This window comes from Mirounga leonina, unplaced genomic scaffold, assembly GCF_011800145.1.
Source record: "Mirounga leonina isolate KUSES-001 unplaced genomic scaffold, KU_Mleo_1.0 Mir_154, whole genome shotgun sequence".
Taxonomy (NCBI): Eukaryota; Metazoa; Chordata; class Mammalia; order Carnivora; family Phocidae; genus Mirounga; species Mirounga leonina.
This window is the reverse complement of record NW_023270389.1, coordinates 3180478-3190404: the sequence shown is the minus strand read 5'-3', so window position 1 is coordinate 3190404 and position 9927 is coordinate 3180478. Positions and strand designations below refer to the sequence as shown.

The 9927-nt window shown below is 45.4% G+C and overlaps 1 protein-coding gene across 4 annotated transcripts; it reads right to left on the bottom strand.

Annotated features, from left to right (window-relative positions):
* Positions 1-5848: 5848 nt before the first annotated feature.
* On the bottom strand, positions 5849-9430 carry LOC118013944 (T-cell surface glycoprotein CD1a-like). 4 transcript variants are annotated; one of them, XM_035009887.1, is made up of 6 exons: positions 9253-9430; positions 8418-8684; positions 7445-7723; positions 6977-7255; positions 6552-6642; positions 5849-6405 (listed from the first exon to the last, which is right to left on the bottom strand). In XM_035009887.1, exons 1-6 carry the CDS (start codon positions 9311-9313, stop codon positions 6360-6362), a joined length of 1023 nt encoding a protein of 340 aa, XP_034865778.1. In that variant the 5' UTR covers positions 9314-9430; the 3' UTR covers positions 5849-6359. The 4 variants fall into 4 exon arrangements, with proteins under 4 accessions (XP_034865778.1, XP_034865780.1, XP_034865779.1 ...); XM_035009889.1 differs by having other exon boundaries at positions 7142-7255; XM_035009888.1 differs by lacking the exon at positions 6552-6642.
* Between the last annotated feature and the right edge of the window lie 497 nt (positions 9431-9927).

Genomic DNA, 9927 nt, shown 5'->3' with positions numbered 1-9927 from the left:
TGATCTCAATCTGTTTGTATATATAAAGGCCTGATTTGTGACCCAGTATGTGGTCTATTCTGAAGAATGCCTCCTATGCAGCTGAAAAGAATGTGTATTCTGCCACTTTTATATGAAATGTTCTGAATATTAAGTTTATCTTGTCCAGTGTGTCATTCAAAGCCATTGTTTCCTTGTTGATATTCTACTTATATGATCTGTCCATTGCTGTAAGTGGGGTGTTAAAGTCCCCTACTAGTATTGTAGTATTATTAATGAGTTCTTTTATGTTTGTAATTAATTGGTTTACATATTTGGGTGCTTCCAAATTGGAGGAATAAATATTTACAATTGTTTGATCTTCTGTTAGATAGACCCCTTTTATGTGATATAGTGCCTTTCTTCATCTCTTGTTACAGTCTTTGGTGCTATATCTACTTTGTCTGATATAAGTACAGTTACTCCAGCTTACTTTTGACATCCATTAGTATAATAAATGGTTCTTCATCCCCTCACTTTCAATCTGCATGTGACTTTATGTCTAAAATGAGTCCCTTGTGGCAGCATATAGATGGGTCTTATTTTTTCATCCATTCTGACATCCTATGTCTTTTGATTAGAGCATTTAGTCCATTCATATTCAGAGCAATTATTGAATAGACATGGATTTAGTGCTATTTTATAACCTATTTTGTTTCTGTTTCTGGAGATTTTCTCTGTTTCTTTCTAGTATTTGTCACATTTGCTCTTTCTTTCCCACTCAGGAAGTCCCCATTAATATTTCTTGCAAGGCTGGCTTGTTGGTCATGAACTCCTTTAGTTTTTGTTTGTCTGGGAAACTCTTTATCTCTCCTTCTATTCTGAATGACAGCCTTGCTGGATAGAGTATTCTTGGTTGCATATTTTTCCCATTCAGCACTTTCAATTTATTATTCCACTCCCTCTGGCCTGCCAAGTTTCTGTGGAGAGATCTGCTACTAACCTTATTTGCCCTCCTTTGTAAGTTAGGGACTTCTTTTGTCTTGCTGCTGTTAGGATTTTTTTTCTTTGTATTTTGCCCATTTAACTATGATATGTCTTGGTGTTGGCCTGCTTTTGTTGATTTAGATGTGAGTTCTCTGTGCCTCCTGGATTTGGATGTCTATTTCCTTCCCCAATGCAGGGAATTTTTCAGCTATAATTTGCTCAAATAGACCTTCTGCTTCCTTTTTCCTCTCTTCTTCTTCTTGTATTGCTAAGATATGAATGTTTTTTATACTTTATGGAGTCACTGAGTTCCCTAAGTCTACATTTATGATCCAATATTTTTCTTCCCCTCTTCTTTTCAGCTTCATTATTTTCCATAGTTCTGTCTTCCATATCGCTTCTTCCATTCTTGTGGTCATTACATCCATTTGGTTTCACATCTCAGTTATAGCATTTTTTTTATTTTGGCCTGACTAGTTTTTAGGTCTTTTATCTCTGCTGTAAGGGACACTGGGTGTCGTCTATGATTTTCTCAAACACCGCTAGTATCCTTATAATTGTTGCTTTGATTTCTGGATCAGGCATATTACTTATCCATTTCAATTAGTCCCTGGCTGTGACATTTTCTTGTTCTTTCTTTTGGGATGAAATCCTCCATCTTGGCATTTTGCGTAGCACTCTGTCTTCTTCTGTGTTTTATGAAAGCCTGTTATGTTTCTTGTTCCTGGGAGTAATGGCCTTATGAAGAAGATACCATATACTGTACAGGACCTGTTACTTCAGGGAGTCTTTGGTATGTGCTGTGTGTACTCTGCTACTGTGTTTTGACTGTTCTCCCACTCCAATCAGTCATCTGCAGAGGATATCCTTGACTGTAGTGGAGAGTGTTTGGACCTTATTCAGTGTGTGGTGAGTTTTAACTCTGTGTGCCCTGGTCTGCTTGTTAAATGAGACATGATGTTATTTTCACTAGAACTGAAGTTTTGCAGAACTATATGGTCAGTTGATGTGGTGAATGTGGAGATTTCCCTGGTCTTCTGGGGGAGGAGGCTGCTGCTCTGGTTCTCAGGCACACTTGCCCAAGAAGGAAAGCCCTTGCAGAACTCAGGGAATGGGATAGGTACAAGCAGTATAGACCACTACTGCTGACACTGTCCTGCTCACTGAAGTTAGTTTATGCTGAGTGGCAGGGGAGAGAAAAAGCCCCAGCAACCCCTTCATCCCTAAAAGGGGGGATTCCCTACCGCTACTATCAGGGAAGTGCTCCCAGAAGAGCGAACATTCTCCCTTGGTATATTCCAGGTGTCCCTGAGATCCCTGCCTTCACCCTATCTGTGTCCTGACCTGCTATCTGCCAGGGAGCACAGTGACCCCTGGGATCAATCCCAGGCATTAAACCTCCAAACATTCCGGACCTGGCATGTCAGGGACCCATGCTGGTTGTCTGAGGGAGGGTCTCGTCACACTGGGACTGGTGCAGGCTTGTCCCAGAAGGGCAGTTGCATCCAGGCACAGGAGCATGGAGTTTGTAGTAAAGTGCAGCAAATAACCAGTGTCCAGGTTAGCCACACGCAGCAATGTCTCCGTGCCGATGCTCTGGGGTAGGGGAGGGCAATGGTGCCCTCCAGCTCTTTTGTCCCCGGAGAGGTGGTGCCACCTCTCCCACATGAACCCCAAAAGGTGAAACAGTCTCTCCCATGTGTCCCAGGGGATCCTCAGATCATGCTATCTATCCCCAGACTTCTGCCCTCCTTCCCCACAGGAGCACTGCAGTGCGCACTGGACTCAACATTAGCCACAGCACAGACCTCTAAAACTCGTCTTTGAGCTCCACTAGTTGCAAATTTCACAAAAATCAACCACTCCCACTTTCCTAGTCAATGGCTGTGGGGAATTCTTTTCCTTCTGTGATACCCTGGGTGCTCCCCACTCTCTCTCTCCTCTGTAGGTGACCAGGCCTCCCTCCCCTCCACAGCACCTCTAATTGTATCTCCCCCAAAGTGTGATGCCCTACCTCCTACCTTCCATGTTGTGGCCTCTTGTCTCCTTCTAGTTGTACAGTTTGTTCTGTCAGTCCTCAGATTGATATCTTGGTTATTAAGAAGGATTTTATATTCACATAGCTGTGTTCCAGGGTTGGGGAAAGCTTGGGGTCCTCCTACTACTCTGCCAACTTAGCTCCTCCCCAAAGGGTCCCCAAAAAAGACCCCCTTTTTTTCTTTTCTTTTCTTTCTTTTCTTTCCCTTTCTTTCCTTTTTTTGTGGTGAGAACACCTTGGATCTATGTTCTTAGCAAATTTCACTTATACAATTTCTCTGCCTACTTGCATGCAAATTTCATCCTCAGGCTTGCTTCTCTGGTGCTGAAAAATGGATGGCACTTGTCTCCATCTTTATACTCTGCATCTTCTCATCCAGGACAGGAGAAAGCATCTCTTTTTTCATCGACCACAAGAATCAGACTTTGTGGAACCTGTGCCACCTGGAGCAGGTACCTGGTCTTGAACCATCACTCTGGGTGATACAAATGGCATTTGTCTGATGATTGGCCTCACCTGCCGGTTACCTGCCCATCCTTCAGCCTGTCTCATTGTCAAGGATGCTTTCTCCTGATGGCCTCAGGCTGATCAGAGCCCAAGGCTACACATGAGGATGGAGTCAACCATCCAAAAACCACATGGTGGCCATGTGAGGGTGACAAGGTGGACTGAACTTAGAGAAACAACCAGTCTGATCCAGGTGGGAAGATTGCAAACATCCCATGATTTGCTCTCCCCCGTTCCTATATTTTTAACTTTGCCACCTCTCTCATCCCAATGTTTTGTTTTGTTTTGTTTTGTTTTGTTTTGTTTCCAGAAATGTCCACATGTGTAGGGCTGGGAGCCTGCATGTGGTCTCTCTGGATGCCCCACTGCCCTGGGCTCCTCTCTCAGCCCCTAAACAAATTAGAACTAAGTTCCTCTCCCCTAGTTCAATCCACATAAATTCCTGTACTAAGAAAATAGAAACAAAATGAAAAAGGTAAACAAATCAGGAAAGACCTTTTCCTCCCCCACTACTTGACATTCAAGATGTCCCAGCTACATGGCCAGGCTTGAGAATGGTTTGCTGAGTTAATTAATGAAACCGAGAGTAACTGAAGTATAGCCATGGATGTTTCCATTCCCACTGAATGGGAGTCATCAGTCACAAAGGGTCTGTCTTCATTATTCATGGAGTCTGTCTGTGCTGATTGGCCTACCTGCTGATGTTGATTTGTAGCCCCCAGACACATGTGCTCACCACTCTTCAAAGAGGCAAGGAGAGAGACCTGAAATGTGTCACCCACTTTATGTATTGACTGGTGAGGCTGAGCCATGTGCCGCTCAGCCTTCCCGTGTTAATTGCCACACTGTAAACACTTGTCTTGCTCATGGCCCATTTGGTGTCACGTTTTCTGAATTACATGCTCTTTCTTGGTGATTTCAGTGTTTAAAAAGGCCCTGAAGCCCAGAGCTTCAGGGCTGACTGGTGTCCTAAGCACAAGAAGGGGGGATGTGCCTCATGACAAAACACTTGTGCAGGTAAGGCTCACTCAGTCTCCCTATGCAGAGGTGTGGGCCATGAGGTGAGAGGTAATGAATTATCAATGCAGTAAATCCAGGAAAAGAAATAAGACATTCATGACATCTATATGGAGCCAGAGAGTGCTAAAGTAACATCTAGGACACTAAGAACACCACAGAAAAGGGGAGAAAGAAACTATACTTGTGGATTCGTAAGATGATGACTATTTCTTGTTTATTTGTTTCTAAAAGCACCATGGGCAATAGCTGTGGGGCTAAAACCAAAGACACTGATGATCACAGCACCCAAGCTGAGAAATGTTATACTTCTGAGCTAGTATTTCAGCATAGGGAAATACGTCACACAATGAATTATTTGGAAATACATATATATTAAGAAGCTGTCTTTAATTGGAGAGAGAGATAAACCATGAGAGACTATGGACTCTGAGAAACAAACTGAGGGTTCTAGAGGGGAGGGGGAGAGGGGATTGGTTAGCCCGGTGATGGGTATTAAGGAGGGCACGTACTTCATGGAGCAGTGGGTGTTATACGAAAACAATGAATTGTGGATCACTACATCAAAAACTAATGATGTATTGTGCGGTGACTAACTAACATAACAAAATAAAATTTTTTTTAAAAAAGAAGCTGTCTTTACACAGAAACACACATGAATCCAGGCTGTGTACTCACCAGGTAGAAAGTATTATAAGCAGAGGCTCCCAGGAACCCAACCCCAGATTTCTCCCAGAAACAATGGCTCAATATCTGTGCCCTCAGTGACCATAACACAGCAGCCATGAATGCCAGGAGGCACTGAATGCATGGTCCTTGTTGGATCCCCATTCCTTCCTGACCATAGCACTCTTGTTCTCTTTCCTGGACCATCTCTTTTCTGTTCAGGGACACACTTGCCCTGCTACCTCTCAGGCATCACCTATATCAGTGCCTCATATTTTATGCCTCTGTGAATCCCTTGCTGGTTTTGCTAAAATGCAAATTGTGATTCAGTGACTCTCAGGTGAGACCAAGACCCTATATTTCTAACAAGCCCCAGTGTGAAAAACTCTGTGGCTACCCCTGAGCCTCACACACAGCAAGTATCCTGCCTTCCTCTTTTTATTCAGAATACTTGGAGCAACAGGTCCACTCCAATAAATGTCTACAGTTAAATAACTCGAATGGTCACAGGTAAAACTGTGTTTCTCCTCAGTCTCAGAATTGACACAAGGAACCATGAGAATGTGAAGTCCCTCGGCAAAAAAAAAAAAAAAAAAAAAGACTTTTAACAAGAAAAGCATCAAATATCTCAATTACTGCAAACATGTCAGGAAGTAAAAGAAGCTGAAAAAGCTATAAATGTGGCAAATATTCAACACAGATTTTTATTGAGGACATATTCCATGTAGGTCAGACACCGTACCAAAAAGTCAAAAAAAAAAAAAAAAAAAAAAACATGGACTTTGATCTCAACAGGTCTAAGTATTAGAAGGAGAAAAGGGACCTCACAGGGGACAATACGGGGTGGGGTCAGAAATAGATTTGCCAAAGTGCAACTAAAAATTGAGGAAATTTTCACCAGGCAGAGACTGCTTCCACTAGTAAATCAGGGAAGGCTCTTGAGGAACTGACATTTGATGCCTGATGTCCCATGGAGGTTCTGGGACTTCATTCCACCAGAGTTAAATTTTGAATTTTAAAGTCCCAGAATCAGGTCACAACAACAAATCCCACGAAATTACACTAAACTTATAGTGACAACAGATAATTAAGCAGAACTGAAAGACAAAATTGCATGTAGAGAGTTGCAAGGACATCACCACTGAGCTGGGCTTAGATAAATCCTGGAGCCTGGGCTGCTGGGATCTCACTCCACAGGGAAGCCGGTGCACTGAGGTCTCCAGTGTGTTTTCCTGGGAGGAACAGAGGAGGAGTCACTCTGCAGCAGGTGGAGGTGAGAACAGCAGGGGGGAGGCCACTGGAAGCAGGAGGGTTGAAGACAGACTGAAAGGTGGGAAGACACACAGGAAAGAGGAGGAAGGTGGCTCCAGAGACTCACCAGCGCTTCCAGAGCCACAACGCCAGAACTGCCAGAAGCACCAGGGGCACTACTACTGCCAGGAAGACCAAGCCCACGGAGTGGGGCTGTTCTGTGGGTTTGGTGCACAAAGCATGTCATTTCCCATCCAATCCGAGTTGAACTGCACCTCCCTGGTCCTCTTTGCCCCTGTATTTCTCTGCCTCACCAACCACCCTTCCTCCTTTCACTTCTCCCATTCTTCCTGAGATGGACCCTTCACCCAACTCTCTCTCTATCTTTCAACATCTAGAGGGCTCCTACCCTTAGTTCTCCATTCCTTGGTTTACTGATTTTAGTCATTTTTGGTCTGGAATCCCTAGCAACCCAAATTTTCATCTGGCTCTCACACTCTGCTCTAACCACCAACGACCTCCTTTCCCAGGTGGGTCCCAGCTCTTTCTCACCCCAGTGGAGGACCATGTCCTGGCCTCCTAGACTGCTATGTCTCACTCGGCATGACAGGCCAGCTGCCTCACTGGCTTTCACATCCAAGGACGTCTGAAGATACCATGTCCCATCAGCATGGGGCAGGACGTCACCTCGCTGGGTGCCCTGTTGCTCCTTCTCACCTCGCATCCACATCACCCACACAGGCTTTGGGTGGAAGCCAGAGATATGGCACACCAGCAGGAGATGGCCAGGACCGGGACTGGGGCCAGTGGACAGCCAGGCCTCTGGCCTCTCTGCAGACACAAGACAGGTATTCACAGACTGAGAGGGTAGATCTTCACATCACTTTAGATAGACACATCTTACTACCTCTTGAAACCTATCACCAACCCCCATCTCCCTCTTGGCTCCTTCTTTGAAGGAATGGTGTAAATTTATGAGTGCAGAGTAGAGAATTCATGGAGGAAGGGAACAGGACTGACCTTGTCGCTGGAGATCTTCCTTCCCTGCATCAAGAAGACTCAAGAGGAACCGGGGGCAGGAGTCACTAAAGAGTGTGTGTAGTCCCTCATTGGTCATATGGTACTGATTGAATAGTTTGCAGACCTGCTGAGCCCTACTTCCTCCCTTTGGAGATGGCCACCATGTCATGTTCTGGAAGCTTGCGAGATCTGCCCCTTGATAAGCAATCCACACAAATCCTACTGATGCTTCCCCAGTGTGTAGCTTACAGCCTTCTGCCAGCTGTACCTGGAAGGGATCTGGGGAAGAGAAGTTGTGAGTTATAGGACAGGGGGACTGAAGGAGATGAAATGAGATGAGTGGAATTCCTGGAGGGCAGAAGCAGAGGGGAAAGTTCTGGGGATTGGAGGGAATGGAGCACAGTTTTGTTTGATGGGAGGCTCACACAAAGAGGAAGTGGTGGTCACTGGAGGCAGAGGAAGAGGTGAATGATAGAGGAAGGAAAAAATGTTGGAGGAGAGACATGAATGATGTGGGCAGAGAATAAGGAAGGGCTCAGCAGGAGAGCTGGGGATAAAAAACAATCTAGGGTGAAGGAACTGCAGTGCAGTACAGGGAAAACATAGACAGAATTTGCTGATGGGATTGAATGGGGACAAAAGTACAGTTCAAGGAGTCAGTCACAGAGTAAGGGAAAAGAGGGTGCCTGGTTGGAGGCCAGGGAAAGTGATGGTCATGGGAGACACTAGTGGGAGACAGGAGAGCACAGCCTGTGGTCAATGAGAGGAGTGGGAATTAGCAGAAGATATGAAGCTTTTCAAGAATCGGGGTCTGGCTTCTACCCCCTGCCCAGAGGTTGTGATTCAGATTTATGATAGGGAAACCTGAATTTCAGAAACTAGTGGAGGCTCTTTCCTAGAGGAAGAAGGAACTCAAGGAGACACACACACACTTGCACATCCATCCCTCCTTCCCTGAGGGAACTGAACTTACATTCAAGCTGCCAGTGTCTGACATGGTCTTGAAACACCTGACGAAATCCAATGGAGTATGTGTACAATAACTTTTCCAATTTCATCAGCTGCTCAGTGGTCCAGTTGCCCCTGGACCAAGGCCAAAGGAAAATGAAAGCCCCAGTCTTATTGTCCCAGCCATGAGTCTGCAGCTCATTCAGCCAAGCTGAACCCAGACTTTGTGTCCAGGAATGGTTGTAAAAGGATACGGTCAAGATAATTTGGAAGGACATCGGCTCCTGAAAAGCTGTGGAAAAAGGACAGACAGACTGAGGAAGAGGGAGTCATTGGGAAGGAGAGAGAATGGAGAAGAAGGTGCCAGGGACAGGAACCAAAATCTGGAGGACAGGGAAGCCATAGTTGTCTCAGGAGACATGTGCTGCCCCAGAGCCCTGAGCTTCGTACCCATCCTTCAGAAGAGCACAGGACACTGGGGTCAGGGATGCTCAGGAAGGAACCAGGCTGACACTCTCCCTCTCCAGCTATATGGTGGGGACCCACACCACAAATGGTCACATACACTCACAAACAAACACACTTACAAAGTCACACAACTTTACACACTCTTGCACAAACATACACAGATACAAATGCACACATGTATACAGACACAGAGACACACATATGTACATATGCAAACACAGACATACAGACACACACCCACAGGTACACATATGTAGACACACACAGAGTTGCACACCTATACACAAATACACAAACACATACTTACACACATATGCATACATAGAGACACATAGGCATGTGTACACACATCATACCCACATGCACCCACAGGGCAGGGCCAGAGTTCTCACCATCTTCACTGTCACCACCTGGGAGGAGAACCACCAGCAACACAAGTTGCAGGAACAGCATTGTATTTGCAGATGTTCTTTCTGTCTCTTAGAAAGTAGGTCTTTGACATCTGTTCTAGCAAACCTACCCTACACACAGCCCCTCTCTTCTGATTTCCTTCTCCACACACAAAGCTTCCCTGGGTCTCTGCAACAATACAAATGTGCTCCTCCCTCAACCCTGGACACCTACTCAGACTCTCACTTCCCCTCCTGGTCTGACTCTCCTCTCTGGCTTCTAGTTTCTTCATGTCACCAGCTTCCATCCTGCTCCACATCCCCTAATTCAAATGCTACAGAATGAGTCCTGTGTGGCATGGAAAAGTCATCCCACCTCTTGTACCTTTCCTTCTCATCCAGACAGTAACCCATGAAAACACATGGCTCCCCAGAACCCAGCCCTGGATGCTGTTGTCCCTCTGTCCCTCCTGCCCTTGTGACACCCTCCATTTATTTACATTCCTATCTCACTCCCACCACAGCTCATGCACATCTCTTGTTTCTCACTACTTGTGTTAAAAAACAAAATCAACCAGGTAAATTTGAAGATCTAGTTGGTTTTATTAAGTGATTCAAGAATGGGGCAACATCCGGAAGGGGGCGGAGCAAGATGGCGGAGGAGTAGGAGACCTGGAT

What these genes read in the sequence shown, in the direction of transcription:
- LOC118013944 (XM_035009887.1), bottom strand. Translation starts at nt 9,313, where the DNA reads ATGCTGTTCCTGCAACTTGTGTTGCTGGTGGTTCTCCTCCCAGGTGGT. An exon ending in GGAAGATCTCCAGCGACAAG is followed by an intron (nt 7,256 to 7,444) that starts GTCAGTCCTGTT and finishes TTGTGTCTGCAG; the next exon opens with AGAGGCCAGAGGCCTGGCTG. An exon ending in TTGTGGCTCTGGAAGCGCTG is followed by an intron (nt 6,406 to 6,551) that starts GTGAGTCTCTGG and finishes TGTTCCTCCCAG; the next exon opens with GAAAACACACTGGAGACCTC.